The sequence below is a fragment of the Brachycentrus maculatus genome, unplaced genomic scaffold (assembly GCF_059751285.1).
Source record: "Brachycentrus maculatus isolate JH-2025_06_01 unplaced genomic scaffold, ASM5975128v1 h1tg000244l, whole genome shotgun sequence".
Lineage (NCBI taxonomy): Eukaryota > Metazoa > Arthropoda > Insecta > Trichoptera > Brachycentridae > Brachycentrus > Brachycentrus maculatus.
The window spans coordinates 2,639,977-2,662,284 of NW_028280995.1; the positions used below are offsets into that span (position 1 = coordinate 2,639,977).

Genomic DNA, 22,308 nt, shown 5'->3' on the forward strand with positions numbered 1-22,308 from the left:
ATTTCCATTTGAAAATTTTCTATTTGATAAACAGCATTTTACCGTGTTTTCAAAATACTGTAATACATAAATGGAATTGTAAATTGTAAATTGAAAATAATCAAATTTTCCATTTGGAAATTTTCTTTTTGATAAACAGCATTTTACCGTGTTTTCAAAATACTGTAATACATAAATGAAATTGTAAATTGTAAATTGAAAATAATCAAATTTTCCATTCGGAAATTTTCTTTTTGATAAACAGCATTTTACCGTGTTTTCAAAATACTGTAATACATAAATGGAATTGTAAATTGTAAATTGAAAATAATCAATATTTCCATTTGGAAATTTTCTTTTTGATAAACAGCATTTTACCGTGTTTTCAAAATACTGTAATACATAAATGAAATTGTAAATTGTAAATTGAAAATAATCAATATTTCCATTTGGAAATTTTCTTTTTGATAAACAGCATTTTACCGTGTTTTCAAAATACTGTAATACATAAATGGAATTGTAAATTGTAAATTGAAAATAATCAATATTTCCATTTGGAAATTTTCTTTTTGATAAACAGCATTTTACCGTGTTTTCAAAATACTGTAATACATAAATGAAATTGTAAATTGTAAATTGAAAATAATCAATATTTCCATTTGAACAATTCGTAATTGAAAAATAATATTTTACCATGTTTTCGACATATTATATCATAAAATTGAAATTGCAAATTGGAAATTGAAAACAGCATTTTACGATGTTGTCGACGCGTCGACAACGAGTCGACAACATCGTCGGGACGTATTGTATTATATAATTGAAATTGTGAATTGTAAATTGAAGATAATCAAAACAACCATTTGAAAAATTTTATTATTGAAAAACAATTTTTTACATGTTGTCTACAGCAGTGCTCCGCAACCTTTTCTCACCTGCGACACACCAAAATTCTTCCTAGAATTCCGCGGCACACCTAAAGCTAAAATTTATAGACCATTGAAAAATTATTTATCGATTTCACATTTAATTTGTAGAACTCCATTTTAATTTATGTATTAATTGTTAAATCAAACACAGATTTTTTGAGTCAACTAAATATTTGATTGAAAATGCCATAACTAAGCGAAACCATTATCATAATATTAATTTTTATGTATTTTTTCACAGTAAAACACAACTTAGTAGACTCAAAAAATCTGTGAATGATTTAACAATTAATACATAAAATACGTTGAAAAATTATGTATTTATAATTATATTATAATTTTGAAATAAAAGACAATGTTATGAAAAATAATTTGTCATTGTGTGTTAATGACCAATGACCCAATGACCAATTATATTTATATCTAATTACATAATGTAAAATAAAAAAAATGTCATTTACATTGAATTTGGCTGCGGCACACCTGAATCCTGCTCACGGCACACCGGTTGCGGAGCACTGGTCTACAGTACAATATACATATAATTTCCATTTGAAAATTTGGAAATTGAAATACGGCATTTGAACATGTTGTCGAAATATTGTATCATTAGGCGCGTATGCATTTTTTGCTTTGTTGGTACTAAGCAAGTGCAAGAAAGCTCCGACTCATTTCTCGCTCCGAGTACAAAGTACTTGGAATAGGGTAAACTAACTCCGCAGTTAGATCACAGTATACACGACAAGGGGTGTCAATTTTGGTGTGATAGCGGGTTATAAATTCTTCTTTTTCTAACCATTATCTGCACCCAATGGGGCATAGGGCACTGCATCGTATTAAAGCAGAATTATCTTGATCGTTATTTTTACGAAGGCAACGTGATCAGTCCTGCGCTTCAAGTACCAGTCCAGGGTTAAATTAAATAATATAGTGAATAATCACCTATGTTTATTTTGACCCCCAGGAAATTGAACCAGATACCTCCGACACGGTAGCTAAACGTGCTACAGAGGAGGATAATTTATTTTTACTTTTTTACAAAAAAAAGCGTCATTCTAGAATAGTCTCCCCTTTAAAGCAGTCACTAACTTAGAGCTCCTAGTAACTTAACCCTTCACTGCTTAATTTTTTTTTGCATGACTGCATGACTGCATTGACAGTTCGTCTTCGAGAGACAAGGGAAGTTATTATTTTGGCGTTCATAGCGCGTCTTTTGGCTAAATTATGAACTATATTCGTGAGTTATGAATGTATCTAATCATATTATTTTTTGACATCTCATCAAAGATGAAGAAGAATATGGAAGTCTGGGCATTTACGGGGCTTACGACCGTCATAGGCTGGTTTAAGGCTGGCGTCATAGGCTGATCACTTAAACCAGCCTATGACGGTCGTAAGCCCCGTAAATGTCCAGACTTCCATATTCTTCTTCATCTTTGATGAGATGTCAAAAAATAATATGAAAATAACTCCTGTAATTGGAGATAATCCAGATTTTATGATCAAGTATTTGGACACACTCAAAATGTTGTAAATAAATTATGTGGTCAAATTATAAGCTTAATAATAAAAATGAAAATGGTATTTTCTGGCGTTTCTCATGTGTGTGATTATAATCCAGGATTCGGATCTCACATACTAATATAAGAGTTTCTGCTTAATAAAAAAGCTTCTTTACATCTCACCAATAGATGTCTCTAGTGAAGTTCTAGTGATTCAAGAACAAAGTTTCTAAATTGGTTCATATATATAGAACTTCCAAGAATTTGAGTAGTGTGGTTGTCAATAATGGGTAGAATTGGTGAATGTTACACGTGTGTAAAGTGATCACTTAAACCAGCCTATGACGGTCGTAAGCCCCGTAAATGCCCAGACTTCCATATTCTTCTTCATCTTTGATGAGATGTCAAAAAATAATATGAAAATAACTCCTGTAATTGGAGATAATCCAGATTTTGTGATCAAGTATTTGGACACACTCAAAATGTTGTATCTTATCAGTAACAACAAGGAATGGTTGCTTCTATTTTTAAAGGACGTTTTAACACTAACTTTTGGGTGTGTAACAAAATTGATACACTGTGCAGTGAAGGGTTAAATATAGAAAAAAACTAAGTTAAAAAACAAGCAATCTTTTAAAGTTTATCTTTCACAACCTGGAACCACAAAAATTGGAAGTTTTCAATAGTAAAAAAATGTTATTAATAAATAATATACCACTTAACATGCAAGTACCTACATGTATGTTAATATATATGCATACTTACTTTGAAGTACTCTTTATCTCGTTTTGAAGGTCTCTTCCTGTGACCCTGATCGTCCATCATTTTTAAAGCACCCTTGTTCGACGAAGATGACACTTTGTACACAGCAGATTACATTTTGTCAACAATTATTTTCGCAATAAAACTAAAAGATATTTTCATTAATTAAATTCGGCAGTCACTATTTAATTTTAATATAAGGTATAATTAAAATGTAACTTTGTTTTAAAATCACTATAAATATTTTATTATAACTTAATTATAATGTATACCGATAAAAAAGCTGTAAGCTTCGAAACCGGTAGACATTATAATTAAGTTATACTAAAATATTTATAATTAAGTTTTACTAAAATATTTGTCCGCCTCCGTAGTGTAATGGTCAGCATGCTCGGTTACCGTACTGGAGGTCCTGGGTTCGATTCCCAGGGAGGGGGTCAAATAAATATAAGTGATTTTTTTCACTCTAATATTTATTCAATATTACCCTGGACTGGTATCTGAAGCGGAGGGCTGATCATCTTTCCTTCATGTGTTGACGATCAAGATAACACTGCGTTTATATGATGCAGTGCCCTATGCACCATTGGGGTGCGGATAAGGGTTTGAAAAAAATATATTTATAGTGATTGTAAAACAAAGTTACATTTTAATTATAAAATGTAAAATCTCAAAGTTAGTGCTTCAAATATAAATTATATAAATACAAGGTGTTTGAAAATGACGCGGAATGCATCGAATCGCGTGTCACATTAGATTTTAAGAAAAAGTGGTATTTACCAAGTAAAACATAAATTAAAAATGCAAAATATTGCTTGTATTATGCGATATAAATAACATATTCTAAACGCAATATACATACAACACTTTGGTCAGTAATGTAATTTATGAAATACAAAGTTAGGTTGAAAATAGAGTGAATTGCAGCCAAATGAGATCTCTAAGACGAATGTGCGGCAAAACGGTGTATGATAGATGTTTGAATGGTTAAATAAGCGAGGAATGCAAGGCTGAGATAAGCATTATCGATAAAATCAAGAATTCTCGATTTTATCAATAATGCTTTTATCTCAGCCTTGCATTCCTCGCTTATTTCATCGTTCGAACATCTCATACATCGCTTTGCCGTACATTTGTCTGAGAGATCGCATTTCGACTGCATTCAGTCTTCATTTCTTCGGTATTTTTCTGCTCCTATTTCCTACCGCGTGATTTTTTTTTAATGTTCTGTCTTCACTCATTCAATTCCCCTTTTTTATTATTCACAATTAATATTTTATATATATTATTTTAATATGCCCAGTAAAAATAGAGCACAGGTTCCCAAACTTTTTTAGTCTGGCGCCCCCCAATCAAAATTTCTTGTCAAAGGGGAAAATAAAATCGCCAGAATATCCCATCATAGAAACAGGGAGAGAATAAAAATATATATCTTACTTCCTAGCTCTTCTGTCTGTCTCTTTAGGCTTGTGTTATATCATGTAAAAGCTTTCTAGAACGCCCACAGGAGACGTTATCGCCTACTTTGAGAAATACTGAAAAAGTGTCTAATTTTTTATTTGTCTTTATCAAATTCAATTTATCAAAATTTTATTAATTTTCCCTTTTTATTGTTGCAAATACAGCTTATCGTATTTTTATCATATTAAAAGCCTTTTTTTTGGCACTGTACTGAAGTGAATTGTCATAGAAATTGTTTAGTTTGTTTTTGTTTTTACTAAGTTTTCTATTTTTAAATTTCGAAGCAATTTTTTCAAATCGTATTCTTGCATAACGTATTGTAGAGTTGGGTAAGCACTTTTTGTTGATATAATTAATAACACTGGACTACAATATACGATGGATATTTTGTTTTATTTATTTACTATGTAAATCGTATTCCATATCACGTAAATATCACGAATCGCGATTCGATATCACGAATTTGCAGACCACCATATAACACCTCTAGTCTCGGACTGACCAGAGACTAAATAATTGCATAGCCTGACGACATAACTCGCTGTGACATGTTTCATTTCCCTGAATTCTCTGTCTTGGAGGAAACTCATGTTATAACAAGCTACAGTTTATTGCAAAAACAGGTTTAACCTTCTAGCGGGCGCGTTGAGAAATTACCCTTGAGCGCTTGTCGTAAATTTTACGTCATCAAGTATTCTCTATTCAAATTGTGTTTTCTGTATAAAAATGTTAGGGAATTGCTGTAATGTAATGAAAATGACAGTTCTTTAAATATATAAATATATATATATATATATATATATATATATATATATATATATATATATATATATATATATATATATATATATATATATATATATATATATATATATATATATATATATATATATATATATATATATATATATATATATATATATATATATATATATATATATATAAATACATATATATATATATATATATATATATATATATATATATATATATATATATATATATATATATATCATATATATTAAAAAAAAATCTAGGTAGACAGACACATTCCGATTGGAAAAACATCTTTTGTACTCCACATACTGTTGTAATAGATACGAGTGACAAAAATGTAAGCTTAGAATTTAAATAATACTAATGATGAAAAAAAAATCGAATAATATCCGACATGGGACCTAAGAGGAAAAAATCGATGTCGAATGATATTCGACATTGGACCAGTAAGGGATAAATATATATATTTTTTTGAACCCTTATCCGCACCCTATGGTGCATAGGGCACTGCGTCATATAAACACAGTGTTATCTTGATCGTTTACACATGAAGGAAAGGTTATCAGCCCTCCGCTTCAGGTACCAGTCCAGGGTAATATTAAATAAATATATATAAATATATATATATATATATATATATATATATATATATATATATATATATATATATATATATATATATATATATATATATATATATATATATATATATATATATATATATATATATATATATATATATATATATATATATATCTACTACTACTACTACTACTACTACTACTACTACTACTACCACTATCTAGGTGGCACTACTTGTTGCTAATTTTTTTCTTCCGAAAACTCGGTGTCACTCGAGGGAAAGTAGGTCTCAACATTTTCTAGTTTCATCATCCCCAAAATAAAACAAACAGAAATGTATATAACGATATAAAACAAACAATATAAATGGGAAATACATAGAAAATATAAGTTTATTTAACAATGTCACACTTTAAGGAGCTTTTCTTTCAATTTAAGTTCAACGGATGTTTCCAAATATCAATGAATAACAAAATTTTATAATCACACACGTCTGTAATAGCTTGGGGCTCGATGCTTGCAATTAAGTGGTAAGAGTGGAGGAAGCGATAAGGCGCATTAGTCGTAAATTTTACGACAGAGCGCCTGCTGGAAGGTTAAGACATAAAAAAGGTATCACAGCGTAGTATTTCCATAGCGTAGGTAATCACACCAGTGACTAATGGATAACGGTGACTTTTTCGTTTATCGAATTTTTCTGTTTACTTTTCTTTCCAGCTTAAGCTTTTTCATGTCAAATTTTAATTTAATTTTTATTTTAATAACAAATCCGAGAAAAAACAGTGAGGGCACATAATTCTAATTTGTAATTTTGTTTTTGTATATATGATGTAATAAAATAAATAAATTGCCAAATGTATAAGGAGATAGAAATAAGCAATACTTGATCAAACTTGTAAGAAATAAGCAATACCTTATGAAATTCGTGCATTGATTAGCGTGATTAAAAACCGAATTATAAAATGAATACTTTTAAATAAGTTTTTTTCAAATCGGTATTTTAATTCGATCACCCGTCACTATTTTAAGCATATTACTTTCACCATAAATTATTAACGAATGACATAATTATTTCCAGTGAAATGGAGAATAATGAAAAGAGGTAGGACACAATATGTTTAATTACATACAATACTGGGATGCATAGAGTATTTTAGCAGCTGTCAAGAAACACGTCATCCGCCATGAGCAATGTTTAGTGTTTTATTAAACCGCCAACAATGGGGGTTTTACCGCAAGGTAAAAACGCCTAATAAATAAGTAAGTTTACAACAATTTGAGTGTGTCCAAATACTTGTTCACAAAATCTGGATTATCTCCAATTACAGGAGTTATTTTCATATTATATATATATAATAAAAACATAATAAAAATCTTCTTTTCATCTCACCAATAGATGTCTCTAGTGAAATTGTAGCGATTCAAAAACAATGTTTTTAAATTGGTTCATATATATAGAACTTCCAAGAATTTGAGTACTGTGGTTGTCAACAATGGGTAGAATTGGTGAATGTTACATGTGTGTAAAATGATCACTTACACCAGCCTATGATTCTTCTTCATCTTTGATGAGATGTAAAAAAATAATACAAATGAAAAGTATTATTTTGTACTTATACTTTTACTTAGCTTTGAGAATAGGTGTCTGCAAATAATTTTAGGCGTGCGGTGGTTTGACTTTGTGAGGAGTAAGAGATAAGGCATAGGACGCAGCAAATCTTGGTCACAACTATCGTCAAGAAAAGGCGATTCAGTTGGCTTGGCCATGTACTCCGCATGCCTCCTGAGAGCAGCCATCAAGCTTGCCTCTTTTACAAGGCATCAGGTTCGCACCGCCCAGGACGACGTCGGCAGCTCTCGTCAGAGCTTCGGGACGCGGACTTGACTTTGGGGGGATGCAAGGGAGTTGGCAGCCGACAGGGAGATAGTTTGTGGACAAATCTTGATTATCTCCAATTATAGGAGTTATTTTTCATTTGATCTTTTGACATCTCAACATAGATGAAGAATAATATGAAAGTCTGGACATTTACGGGGCTTACGACTATCATAGGCTGGTTTATGTGATCACTTTATACGCGTGTAACATTCGCCAATTCGATTATTGTGATTATTTTGTAAGTAGGAACTTATTCATAAAACATGTTGAATAAAGGAAAATTTTAAAATTGGAATAAATTTTTATTATTATGGTTGACAGGTGTTGAAATTTTGTCAATTTTTGTCGTATCTGGCTAAATTCTGGTGTTGAGTGTACTTTAAAATGAAATATTCTTGAGATTTCAATAATTGGCACTCGTTCGATTATATGGGGAAGTGTATAAGTGATGCAGAAGAGCCCTTTTTCATTATCAAATGTTTCCAAAGCATATTTAAATATATTTATTCTGTGAGTATGATTTTCTAGCAGTGTATTTAAACAAAATATATTTATACATATATTAGTTGTGTAAGAAAATTCTCCTTCCTTATTTTGTACCAGGATTTATAGGATATTCAGTTTATATATCGCTCACTCCTTTCAACAACGTCATATATTAAAAAACTTGATTTTTCAGGAGATCGTTTTTAAAGTTTAAAAATATTATAAAATGTATCAAAAATAAGTATCAAGCCACTTATTGAACTTTTTACTGTGCAACAGATCTTTTTAGGTAAAACCTGAAGGTTTTTTCTCCATTTGAAAAATATTTAGGATATTTAAAAAAAATAATTAAACAATACCTTTTCTTCAAAATGCAAAAACACTTTCTGCCATGTAGCGGGTAAATATTAAAAGTTAAAAATATGCCGCTTTTGCTGGGATATAGTACATTTTCTGGGCATTCCGAAAACATGCACAACTGAAAATTGTCGATTTTTTAAATATGACGTTGTTGAAAGAAGTGAGCGATATGGTATCTTAAAAATGATAAAGTTTTGTGCCAACATTTCTTGGTGGTACTGCATTTTATCGAATAAAATAACAACTGTGTACACATGAATTTTATTTGACCAGCGACCGGGTTTCGTCTTTACCGACATTATCAGACTGATGTGAGAGTACAGGCTACCGGGAATAACTAGCAACATAATTAAATACCTGTGAATGAGGGAATCAAGAAAATATGTCATTCATTGAATTTCAAATTGATGCAATTTTCATATTATTTTTTGACATCTCATCAAAGATGAAGAAGAATATGGAAGTCTGTGCATTTAAAAATGAACCAACCAATTTGAGAAGTCAAAAAATAATATGAAAATAACTCCTGTAATAGGAGATAATCCAGATTTTGTGAACAAGTATTTGGACACACTCCATTACATTAAAATGTTGATGTAATTTCTTTTAGATTCTGCTTTTGTTTAGTTGTAACGAGGAATTGAACGGAATACTTCCTACAGTTGTATTTGCCCTGTCTGTGGGCATAATATTATACAAGTTGCGGAGTCCTACTGTAGTTACATCTCCTCGACCATCCACTCACAGAAATACCTGCCCTTGCAGTAATTTCACACAGTTAGACTGGTCTGATAGGCTTCTAGAAGTGAGTTTTACCTTTTTTATACTAGAATATGTGATTCGGTGTGGTCTCTAGAGCTGTTATTAATAATACCAGGTTATAATTTGACACTGCATCGTAGCGACGCAGTGTTAACTTGATCGTTAATTGCACGAAGGCAAGGTGATCAGCCCTCCGCTTAGGTACAAGTTCAGGGTAATATTAAATAAATATTAGAGTGAAAAATTCACTTACATTTATTCGACCCCCCCGCCTGGGAATCGAGCCTGGGACCTGCAGAACGGTAGCCGAGCGTGCTGACCATTACACTATGGAGGCAGACAACCCTTGAACATTAGTTAGGTTAATTCAAAGAAAATGTCCGATTTTTTGTAGCTAGTAAAATTTTTATTTTATTTTTTTTTATTTTAATTCAATACATAAAAAAAGAACATTTTCATAGACTGATCTTTCTTTTTTTTCAAATCGTTCAGTAATCCGAATGATTCCCTAATCCGAATGACCCACAGCTCGATTAACGTTCGGATTAGCGAGCTGGCACTGTAATTTGCTTGTTATATTTTATATACCTATTCGGAAAGTATTTTAGTACACCATAAAGTAGTTATGGTAAGCGTTTTATGTAATTATACCTTTTATGTAAAAATAAATACCGTATTTTACGGACTATAAGATGCAATTTTTCCTTCAAAAATACAGGTGCATCTTACACTCGAAATTAATATAAAAATATCCCTTGTTTGATTTAAAATTCTCGACATATTTTTAAACATATAAAAAATCATTTAGATTATAGATTTTATAATATAATCAAAAGAACAAAGTCATTGGTTTTAATGCGGCTACAAGCCACTTGTACTTCAACATAGATTTTTTGCGTTGTTATCGAAAATGCCATTCTGCTATTACTGTGTTTTAGTGTCTGGACAGAAGATATGTTGATGTGTTTTTTTCATTTTTTATTATTATTTACAAAGATAATTATTATGGTTATATATATTCGTATATATTTTCCTACTTAGTTCAGTTTTTAATTAATGTCGATAATTTTCCAGGATTTGACTCTGTTTGGTTTATTTGTACTGGCGTTGAAAAGTTGGCTTTTAACCGTCAGAATTTTGGGTTGGTTCATTTACCAAATTGCCTACATCATATTGGTAAGTGTAATTAGTTATGCAATACGTAGATCAGTAGTCGCCAACATACGGCCCGGCAAACATTTCAATCGACGCTCCACAAGCTCCCGATTTCTACGTACAAATAATTAATATAGGATACTTATATCAATTTTATAGAATTTTGTTATTTGGTTGTGAATTCAAGGCACCTATATTTCAACTCATAAATCGAAATTTGATTTGGTAGTAGGCAGTGTTTAGATTAGGCCTGGCCAACTCAAATTGCACTTCGGGCTGCATCGAAGATTTAAAAAAAAAACATCGAATTAGAAGTATTATAAATAATTTGAATGCAGAGGTAATCAGAAAGTACAATCAGGGTAGTTGTGAAAAAAGAAACAGTACTACGACCAGATGTGAGAAGAAAGCACACATTGAACCAACAAAAAATGTATCTGTATAGTAATAAACATTGTTATCAATTTTAACTATCAAAATTATTAATGATGACACATAAATGTAACAATATCACCAATTTAATTTAAAAAAAAAAAACAATTTATCCAATGGCCACTCAGTTCGAGGTTTGTGTTTCTTTTCACCAGAATTCATGCATTTCATGTAATTACAAAAAGGTTTTAATAACTTAAATATGATTTCAAATTCATTCTGAATAACCCGATAATGAAAAAAAATGTCATGCATGACCGCGGGCCGCACGCAAGGGCGCCGCGGGCCGCGGGTTGGCCACCCTTGGTTTTGATGGTCAGCTGGAGTGTTCCTTGGACATAAAATAATGAGTACGCATTTGTGGAAGCCTGGGTGTAACAGGCGTCAATAGTAAGGTAGAGGAAAGGCAATTGAGATGGTATGGGCACATTGGACGCAGAGAACCTGATCATACAGTGAACCAGGCAATCGCCATGGATCTTCCTCGAAAGACATGGAGAGGAATATCAAAACTTTTATGGATGTTACAGAAAGATAACATGATTGGAACGCATGGCCTACGGTTACCTAGGTTACGTTGTCCATGATAGACGGATACATAACCTGAGGACGGAGAGAGCTGACCCCAACAGTATAAGAAGACGATAATTTGGGATGAAGTCAGAAAGAATGTAATGGAGCCAAAGTAAAATGTTGAGTGTTGGAGATAATCCAGAGTATGCGGTGTTTTTTTTTTAATTGGTTGGCTTAAGTGATCACTTTGAACACAGTGTAACATTCACGTTGTTAAGGATAACACCTAAGGCCTGAGTAATGGTTAGTTTTAACCTAGATAACTTAACTGTATCTGTAGATACATAGTAACCAAACATTCATCAGGCGGACTACGCAATTAAAAACGTGAAAATTTATATAAAGTATTTATTAGAAATAATAACTGGTTACATGACGCTTAAGTTTGGTTTATTAGGAATGAATGTAAAAAACATTTAACAATAAATCACTTTTCCGTAAACAAAGCCTGGCGGGTGCGGGGTGCAGGGAAGTAAGTGCCTTAACCTTTTTCGGAAAAGGGCGTCGTCGCGTGGACGAATGTTTAGTTATCTAGGGTTAAGCACCATACTCCAAGATTCGGGCTCTTAAGTTAAAAATCATATTCTACTTGATTTTATATTTTTATATTTTGATAGTTTGCGATTTTCCAGGATATAACGGCGGATCAGACAGAAAATGTGGCAGTAAGTTTTCTCTTATTCGTACAAGGACAAAAGGGTTTCATTCATTCAACCGTTTGTTGGTGCCTTTGCATTTTGCCTTCCAACTACGCCTGTGATCAGTTACTCAACAAGTTATACTGCCAATATTTGGAGACCCCGTAAGTATGTATTGAGTACGTAGAACGTTAGCTTGATATTATACATATCGCTGACTCCTTTCAAGAACATCGTAAATCAAAAAACTTGATTTTTCAGGAGAACGTTTTTAAAGTTTAAAAATATAATACAATGTAATAAAAATAAATATCAAGCCACTTATTGAACTTTTTAGTGTGCAACAATCTTTTTAGGTAAAACCTGAAGGTTTTTTCTCCATTTGCAAATTATTTAGTATTTAAAAAAAAAAATAATTAAACAATGTCATTTATTCAAAATGCAAAAACAGCACTTTCCGCCCTGTAGCTGGTAAATATTGAGTTTAAAATATGCCTCTTTTGCTGGGATATAGTACATTTTCTGGGCATTCCGAAAACACGCACAACTGAAAAATTACGATTTTTGATTTATGACGATCTTGAAAGGAGTGAGCGATATTTACAGGGTTATTGGTAACTCGATGTATTCCCGGCAGGACGAGGTAGGGCCGCACAAATGCAAGTAATTTAAGTTAAACAATGTATGGCCGAATATTAATAGTTTTTGAGATATTTGGAATTTAGTGCACAGGCGCAGTGGCGTAGTTGGGTAGCCGCTCGACTGCGAAACTGGCGTCGCGGGTTCGATTCCCGCCAATTGCAAAATGAATTCAAGAAAGATTTATTTTCAATTAGTCTGGGTGTTTGTGATGTATTTTTCATATCAACCTTCCCTATCCTTACTATCCTGCCTGCAGACAAGCATCTAATTTAAACACTTTGCGGGTTATTCCTTTAAAAAAGTGATTTTATGAAAAATACCCATTTTTAGGCGTGTTAATGGCAGAATAAAAAAAAATGGCTGATTAAATTCCCTTATAATAATTTTTATGGTTAGGTGACCTAATAAAAAAGCTTAATAAGCAATAAAATTCCCAAAAACGGTTTTAATTTGATTACTATGACTTGTATTTTTCATTTTAATAATATTTTTTACGTTACTTGCCAAAAAAATAATACAGTTTTAAAAAACACTTATGACATTAAACGTACAAATTACTTAAAAAACATCCTCGTTTCAAAAGCTTTCCAAAGAGGTATTAAAACCTTTATTTTTATCAGAACTAATTTTAACTACTACAAAAAATATTTTTACCATTTTTTTAACTCCTTGGACTCCATTCCTTACCTTTCAATAACTCATTTCTTTTCGAAAGCATATATTCATTTCGAAGAAAATTTATTTTTCAATACAAAAACTGTGTTTTAAGCAACAACAAAAAATCAATCACATTAATTGTTACATGGGTTTAAAGAAAATTATGTTGCGGGCTATCGATTATCCCGCCTTATATCTTTAGCATAACATTTTGAGTGTATCCAAATACTTGGGATAGGGATATACAGTGAAACCTCTATCTATCGTTCCTCGAATAATCGTTTTCCCGGATGTGTAGTTTATTTCTTCTACCCCGAATTCATTTCATACAAAAATAGATCGCATCGATCGTTTCTATCCACCATTTTACAGCATTCATCGTTTGAATTATGCTACATATTTGATATAATTTGTCTGTTTTTTTTAATTTTCTGAATTTCATTACATTCGACGACAATTATTTCAACGTGTGGGATACAGACTATCGAAAGCTTGTGTGATGGATACAGCAGAAGACGTCTGAAGATCTTTGGGTTCTGTTCAACTTTGTATTTTTTTATTTTAATAAATACATTTATTAACATCTAAAACTTGTATTCTTGAAATTTCCACCTACTAATGGTTATGCAGATTGGGAGGACGGTATCTTTACTCGACCGTATCTCCTTGTGTATTGACTTCTTTATCCCGCATTCATAGTTTATTTCAATAGGTCCCTTTAAAAACGATAGACAGAGGTTTCACTGTACTTTACACAGAATTGGATGATTGCTTCCCGGAACTATATTTGTCAAAATCTCGCAAACCGGAACTATTTGCAAGATTCAAGACTCCCACGAGCTGAAGCTCCGTTCCGGTTCACTCCGCTCCTAGCCCCTGGATTGGTGCTGTAAAACTAACCAGTCTAAATGTGCTTTTGTTAGATTATACTAAATGAAATGCCATGACTAAATGTCAATACATATGATATAATTATGGTATTTAGTCTGTGTGCTGTAGGGCAGCGGATCACGCACGAAATATCGCGATTCTCGGGTCGGCAGTCGTGAAGATGATGCTTCTGCACATTATTCAGACACCCGTGAATAGAGCCATTGGATACTTGACAGCACTGGTTCACGACAGCTTCAGCCTGCGCATATGAGTGGTTTCCTTTATAGAGGTAAAAAAAAAGTCATATTTCTATTAATTTTGGTTATTTCTAGTAGAAACTGACCTAGATATACCTTATTTCTAGTAGAAAAATGTATAGTTTGCGCGTTATAACAAGAGTCGACGGAGTAGGACATTTTGTATTCTATATTTTGAAAATAAAAATACGTTACATTATGGTCACTAGTGTTGGGAATGCCGCAGTGCGATGAGGTTGTAACATTTTATCGATTTTTGTGAAGAAATCGAGACAAGAAGAAATATATTACAAATATAAAATATATTACCAGTAAGTTAGTGTAAGTTTTTTTTCCACAAAGATGCCAAAACTACCAGATTTAAGACACTGGTCCTTAGATGCGGTGTGTGGATGGGAAAAGCTGTGTAAAATATATTGTATAATAAAATTTAATAAATCAATCTCAAGTAAATTTTACCTTTTTAAAAGAAATTACTCCTATAAATTAATTTTATATAAATAGGTGTAGTGTAATGATAAAATTTGCATGTTTTGGGCACATTTATCTGCAAAAATAACAAATATATATTTTTTTCCATTAAAATCGATATCGAAAATCGAAATACAAAAAAATTACCATCACTTTTTCGAAATGTCAATTATGCTGATAAAATTTTGATGCAAATACATACTATCAATTATATTTTTTTGTAAATGCTTTTCCAGAGGTTCAATCTCTATATTCAATACTCAATAAACTCAGTAACTGGTAAAACTAAGATGAGCAAATTTTCATCTCCATTTTGTCGTATTATTATTTATGTAAAGATAGATTACATAGGAAAAATAACAAATGAAATATAATAAAAATAAAAGTAATGAAAAAAGAAAAAAGAAGCATAAGAAATAAAAATAATGGAAAACTTGGTGAAAAAAGGTTTAAAAAATTGGTATAAATTATGTATCAACAAATCGTTTTGCTGGCTTATGTAGGTTCTTGTATCAACACAGAGCTTTTTAAAATCAAAATTTGATACAGTAACAATGCCTTCTGTATGTGAAAAACCACTGGTGTTCTGAGTAGCTCATTTATATCGCAATGCGATATGAATGGTATTGAAACCAATATGAATCTAATAGGTATATATATATGTTCAGTAAATTATTATTTAAAAGAATTTTATAAATAAAAAATTACATTTTCGTTTCAGTGACACCTAGACGACACTAGTCACTAATGTCTCACCCTTCTATGAATACAGAAAAAATATTTGTTCAGGTAAATAAATTTTTAAACATATTAATTTTTTATACAAAAAATTTCCATAGACAAACTACATCTAAAAGTATGGGCTTCACTATTGGGTAAGACTATAAAAAAAACAGTATCACACATCGCTCACTCCTTTCAACAATGTCAGATATTAAAAATCGTCAATTTTCAGTAGTGCATGTTTTCAGAATGCCCAGAAAATGTAATATCTCCCAGCAAAAGGGGCATATTTTTAACTCAATATTTACCCGCTACAGGGCAGAAAGTGTTGTTTTTGCATTTTGAAGAAAGGGTTTCAATTATTTTTTTAAATGTACTAAATATTTTTCGAATGGAAAAAAACCTACAGGTTTAACCTAAAAAGATCTGTTGCACAGTAAAAAGTTCGATAAGTGGCTTGATATTTATTTTTAATACATTTTATTATATTCTTAAACTTTAAAAACGATCTCCTGAAAAATCAAGTTTTTTGATATATGACGTTGTTGAAAGGAGTGAGTGACATGTTAAGTTTTTTTTCTTTTCTTTTCAAACATATTTTTAGGTTGCCTGCAGTTAAATCACAAATAAATAAAAAAACGTTTGTGGTAAAATCTAATCCAAGTTTTAACCAATAATTGTTGTAAATTTAAACGCAATGACAGCGCTTTCTATTAAACTTGATAGCGATACCCGCAACATTAAACATTGCTTGTAGCGGACAGCATGCTTCTTGACAAACTCTAAAATATTGTATACCTTCAAGCATTGCGATATTAAACAATTGCAAATGTGTGCCATCTCTTTTCTTTGTTTTCCATTTAACCAGACTGAGCTACAGCAACGCCGGATACTAAAACTAACTAACCATCACGCCGCTTCGCCGCAGGGGTAGACAGAGAGAATAGAACGCCACACCACTCTGTCTTTGCAAACATTCTTCACCTCTTCTACGTTCATGCATCTCCTCATACATACCTGCCGATTGTTACGACTCCTAACCTGACCACTTTCAAGTATTTGGCATACCTGATCGTGCCATGTTTTTCTCGGTCTTCCTCTGCTCCTTTTTCTACTTACATTCGCCTCATAAATTTGTTTTAACGTTCTTTCCTCACTCATTCGTTCTACATGTCCAAACCATCTCAACCCACCTTTCTTAATTTTATCGATAATACTTATCTCAGCTTTGCATTCCTTCCTTATTTCACTATTCGCACATCTATCATACATCGTTTTGTCGCACATTCTTCTGAGAGATCACTGGTACTGATACTGGTAGCTAATAATAATGTTAAATTAGAGATTTATAATAAAAATATATTGTTTCTTTAATTGTGACAGTATCAGATACCAATTTATTATTACTGCTGAATGTTCAATGATTTTAGATACTCAACTACCTGAAATGTGGTGACGATTTGTACTCCATAATTCCAACTTTGATATTCCTCTTGTCAGCCAGTAAGTTAATATATCAGATGACATTTATAATGTTCCGGAGATCACTGTTTAGGAGAATACCATGGTGGGAATCCTGTATACAGGTACATAAATATTTCATTTAAACCCTTATCCGCACCCTAATGCTGCATAGGGCACTGCATCGTATAAACGCAGTGTTATTTTATACTCATGAAGGGAAGGTGATCAGCCCTCCGTTTCAGGTACCAGTCTAGGGTAATATTGAATAGATGTAAGAGTGAAAAAATCACATATATTTATTTGAACCCCCTGGGTATCGAACCCGGGACCTCCAGAATAGTAGCCGAGCGTGCTGACCATTACACTACGGAGGCAGACAAATTAATACTTTCATTAAAAATATTTTTCAAATCTAAATTGTATTCCACTCCTTAACAATTTTAAAGTAATTTTATTTGAATAAACGTTAATAAAAAACATTAAAAATTGAGTTGTCTTTTGGCATGGAACGCATTATCATATTTTACATAGATTTTTATGGGAAAAAATATTTCACCTTATGATTAAGATGCTGGAAAAAATTATACTCGTTATAAGACGTTCCAGTGTATAATATTGCTCTTTTTATGTACTCAAAACTGCCTATACTTACACCTTAATCAAATTAATGTGACCTATTTTACAAGTAGAACATAAAACTTTCCATTAATTGATTTTGCAGTAACTTTTAATTTAGTTTGTGTAAAATCTACTTTTTTTAATTTTAAGCTTTACTTGGTAAATACCACTATTTCTTTAAATCCATTGTGATACCGTAGAACGGGGCTACTTGAACTTTGATGTATTACTTGAGCCCAGTACAAAAAAATAATTTAATCTGTATCTGTCTACAATAATGAACGTATCGACATGATTCATTGTTTCCCTGACAGGTTACACTTATTGTCACCATACTTCGATCGATACCACGATCTAAATATTTTTTTTGTACTGGGCTCAAGTAACACATCAAAGTTCAAGTAGCCCAGTTCTACGGTGTTTCAATGCATTTCGCATCGTTTTCAAACATAAAAAAACTTTTCATTAGTGTTTTCAATTGTCTTTCAGGATTTAATCAACTTTGTGCTAATTATACACTGTGTTAAAACATGGAAATTGTACGTCCGCATCACACGTCTTGTAATATTTAATTTAGCTTACCAGGTTAGTACCTAATTTATACTAGTCATTTACTCACTCTCCTTTCTATATTTATGTCAATCTTTCCATCCCTAGAAAACATACTTCACAAATATACAAAATCATGTATCTCTTCCAAAATGTCCCCATTTACTACTATTTTGCACCCAGATCTATATTCACCTCTTTAAAAAACCATGACTGTATTTGTCAAAAATGTATTATTTTACATTGCTTTATTACCTTTTGAAGAATTATTTTAATGTGATTTTGTTTGTCTGTGTTGAAAGTAATGTTTTTTTCATGAAACTGAGTCATTATTCAATGAACTATTTATAGAAAACTATGATTTAGTGAAGGTCTTCTGAATATCAAAATTTCATTATTTCAATCTTCTTAATTGCAAAATCATCATTATTTTAATCTTTTCCATAGCAAAATCATCATTATTTCAAAGTTCTCTATTGCAAAATCATCATTGCAATCTTCTGTATTGCAAAGCCATCATTATTTCAATCTTATCTATTGCAAAATCATCATTATTCTATTGCAAAATCATCATTACTTCTATCTTATTTATTTAAAACAATTAAACACTTGAATATACCACTTATTGAGTTTTATTTATGTACAGATCTGTTTTCGAAACTAGTTGTATATATAAATAAAACTCATTAAGTGGTATATTCAAGTGTTTATTTTTTTAAATAATCAACATGTCATTCCACAAAGTTATTGCCAAATCAATAATTAATATCAATCTTATGTATTGCAAAATCATCATCATCATTATTTCTAAATTCTGTATTGCAAAATGATAATTATTGAAATCTTCTCTCTAATCGTCATTATTTCAATTTTCTCTATTGCAAAATCATAATTATTTAAATCTCTGTATTGCAAAATCGTCATTATTTCAAGGGGGTTTTTTGCCATTTATTTTTCAAGTACAAGCATGCTAAAAGTTTTGCTGCACATTTTGAGAGCGGCGCGGGTAGCTACTTGGAGAAGCCCCTTCAGGTGCATCAGTGTGTTTGTTGGGTCACTAGTGCTCTCATACTCTACTTTACAATATGTGTCATCTATCAAAGGACAGACACCCCTCATCTGTTAATATGGTAAGTAGCGATGATATGATTTTGTTTATTACTAACAACCAATAATGTGCAATGATCTGAACAGCTTTCTTTTTTACAAAATATGTTCTTATCATATATTGAAAAGTGTAATTGAATTAGACATGGCCAATCTAATTTTTTTTTAAATGATTCAAATATAGATTTTTTTTTAAATAAGTTGTTACTCAAATCGGTTTCTTCAAATTGGTTTGACCATTAATTTTTTTACTAATTTTAATTTTCTAATTACACCAATTTGGCTGCGTATTCCTGGGTCCTAATATATTTGACATTACACTAGGATTGCAACAAGCCCCTGGCACCACACCGAGATTGGGTCAACGGCATACTATCTCTTCCGACCAATCACGTTGCCGGGAAGAGATGACAATCACATCCCGACAAGATCACTCAGACCAACACAGAGCGCCAACACTGTGAAGGAAAAACCACCTAGACTTGTCGACCGAAACCGATCAAAATCAATTTGATAAAATTATTAAATGTAAAATTTTAATCTCCTTCACACTTTTAGTATGACTAAAGAAATGACGATCTCACAACTGGCATGTTAATTTATTTTATTTTGTATGATTTTCTACTATTCTAATAAATATTTGTGAATATTTTTGTATGTAATTATTGTTCAAATAAGTATGTAAATCTCAGGTACGTTAAAAGTGTTTTATTTTAATTTTTAATTAATTTCATATATGGTAGATACAGTCGAACTCGGTTATTATGAGCACGGTTATAGCAAGATCTCGGATATAACGAGGAAACATTAGTTGAAAATTTGGTTTCTGGTTTTCTCCATACATTTATTCACGGTTATAACGAGCACCTTCTCGGCTATAGCGAGCAAAAAAAGATACCTTTTTTTAAATGTTGTAAATATTTTAATCTTTTAAAACATTTTCGACCTTAAGCAATAAAATCCAACCGGGCAATTAGACCGTTGCTGCCGGAATCAATTACGTTTATGATTCTAAGTACTAAATTGGTGTTGTCGCCGACAATAAAAAAAAGGTTTCACGTATTTGCGACATATTGTGTTATGTGACCATTCCAGATAACATACTTCATGTATGTTTTTAAAAAAAAATACCTATTCTCGGATATAACGAGCAAATTGAGTCAGACCCTTTATCCTCGTTATAACCGAGTTTGACTGCATTTAAAAAATAAAAAGAGTAAGTTTATTCTGAGCCCAGCTTTGATTATTGGTTGGTGCTTTTTCCACGAAGTCCAAAGTCATAAAGAACAGATGTTCAATCATGTGCAGAACAGAGAATGTTAAACAAGATTGTAAAATGATTACTTATAGCAGCCGATGATAGGTAAATGGATCTCTGTAAACACCCAGACTTCAGAAATCCCTTTCCATAAATTGCTTTTTCTATTCAGAAAAAATAGTAATAATAGTAGTTGGCAAGACTCAAGTGGCAGTGGGCGGGACATATTGTAAGACATATTGAGATAGAGATCTTGGGAGAATAAAAGGGAAGACCCCAAAAAAGATGGCCCGACGACATAGTGGCTGTGGGGGGTAGAAAATGGCTGCAAACAGCAACCGACCGGAGGATATGGAAAGATACGGAAGAGGCCATATCCAGCAGTGGAGAACAAAAGGCTTGAGAAGAAGAAGTAGTTCTTTTAATCTTACATGACGTTCCACAGGGAGGGGCCAATGACCAATCCCTGTGGGACGCACACGGTGACGCTCCACGTCTGGCCCCCCTCCCCCAGACCGGGATCACTGTAGGTGAGCGTTCACCTCCTAAAGTAGTCATCGATCAGGCAGATCAGGTAGCCAGGTGCCCCAACGTCCAACTCCAGCGCTTTGAGAATCACTTCCCATCGCGCAGAGTTGAATGCGTTGTGTACGTCGAGCGCCACCAGCACAGTATGTCGGCTACTCTTGACGCTTCCCTCGAAGCCTCTGCGTATGTGTGCCACCACCTCGATCACGGCGTCGATCGTTGACCGGCCTGGCCGAAACCCATACTGTTGGGGGGACAGTTTCGCCTCGAGGCACGGTTGCAGCCTCTGGAGAATCAGCCTCTCCAGTACCTTTCCCAGGCCGTCCAGCATACAGAGGAGTCTGTATGCTGTCGGCCCTGGCGGCTTGGGAATCAGTACAAGCTTTTGGCGTTTCCATGCTGCACCGAAACTGCCCCCAATGAAGCACTTTTTGAGCATGCTCATGCTTCAGGACCTCTGGGTGCATCTAATTAATCTGACTATTGCCCCCATCAGGCCAAGATCCACCTCCTTCTTCATGCACTTGAGGGCATTGGCGTAAGTCATGCCCTCAGTCATCTTGATGACCACGGCCTCAGTCCTTGGCTTGTATGGCCGTCTGGGAGTTAATACCGGTCCGGCCTTCAACTCCTTTATTCTCTTTTTTGCTGGGCACCTTGGTTTAGCCATCTCTCTCTATTTGGGACCTAGCACCATCCCTGCTGGCAAATCTGTTTGAGCCATATTTTTACCCTTTTCAGTGTGCTCCTGTTTTGTCACCTTTTCAGCCTTCTTTGTCATGTCACAAGTCAAAAATTTTTGGACAGAAACTATACGTCTCCTTCGTTGGAGTTGAGATTAAGCTAGCTGCTTATTTTTCAGGCAAAATGAGGTAGCTTATGTC

At 32.7% G+C, this 22,308-nt stretch overlaps 3 protein-coding genes across 7 annotated transcripts in view; 1 reads left to right on the forward strand and 2 right to left on the reverse strand.

Moving 5' to 3' along the window:
- The window catches only part of LOC148306332 (ATP-dependent translocase ABCB1-like), a 48,151-nt gene extending 43,023 nt beyond the window's left edge, over positions 1-5,128 (reverse strand). The window contains exons 1-2 of the mRNA XM_088265210.1: positions 5,038-5,128; positions 3,176-3,317 (exon numbers count right to left, since the gene is read on the reverse strand). Coding sequence (XP_088121336.1) covers positions 3,176-3,235 — 60 coding nt within the window. The 5' untranslated portion in view covers positions 3,236-3,317; positions 5,038-5,128. The remainder of the gene's footprint in view (positions 1-3,175; positions 3,318-5,037) is intronic.
- Positions 1-22,308, reverse strand: part of LOC148306327 (transmembrane protein 120 homolog) — a 369,069-nt gene that overhangs the window by 185,300 nt on the left and 161,461 nt on the right. The gene's annotated exons all lie outside the window — the stretch shown is intronic.
- On the forward strand, positions 8,252-20,320 carry LOC148306333 (uncharacterized). Of its 5 annotated transcripts, none has more exons than XM_088265291.1 (10): positions 8,252-8,381; positions 9,328-9,522; positions 10,554-10,655; positions 12,272-12,441; positions 14,576-14,738; positions 15,899-15,966; positions 17,331-17,486; positions 18,472-18,567; positions 19,465-19,661; positions 19,963-20,320. In XM_088265291.1, the coding sequence occupies exons 1-5, from the start codon at positions 8,301-8,303 to the stop codon at positions 14,718-14,720; spliced, it is 693 nt and encodes a 230-aa protein (XP_088121417.1). In that variant the 5' UTR covers positions 8,252-8,300; the 3' UTR covers positions 14,721-14,738; positions 15,899-15,966; positions 17,331-17,486; positions 18,472-18,567; positions 19,465-19,661; positions 19,963-20,320. The 5 variants fall into 5 exon arrangements, with proteins under 5 accessions (XP_088121417.1, XP_088121418.1, XP_088121416.1 ...); XM_088265292.1 differs by having other exon boundaries at positions 14,562-14,738; positions 19,492-19,661; positions 19,963-20,317; XM_088265290.1 differs by having other exon boundaries at positions 19,492-19,661; positions 19,963-20,316.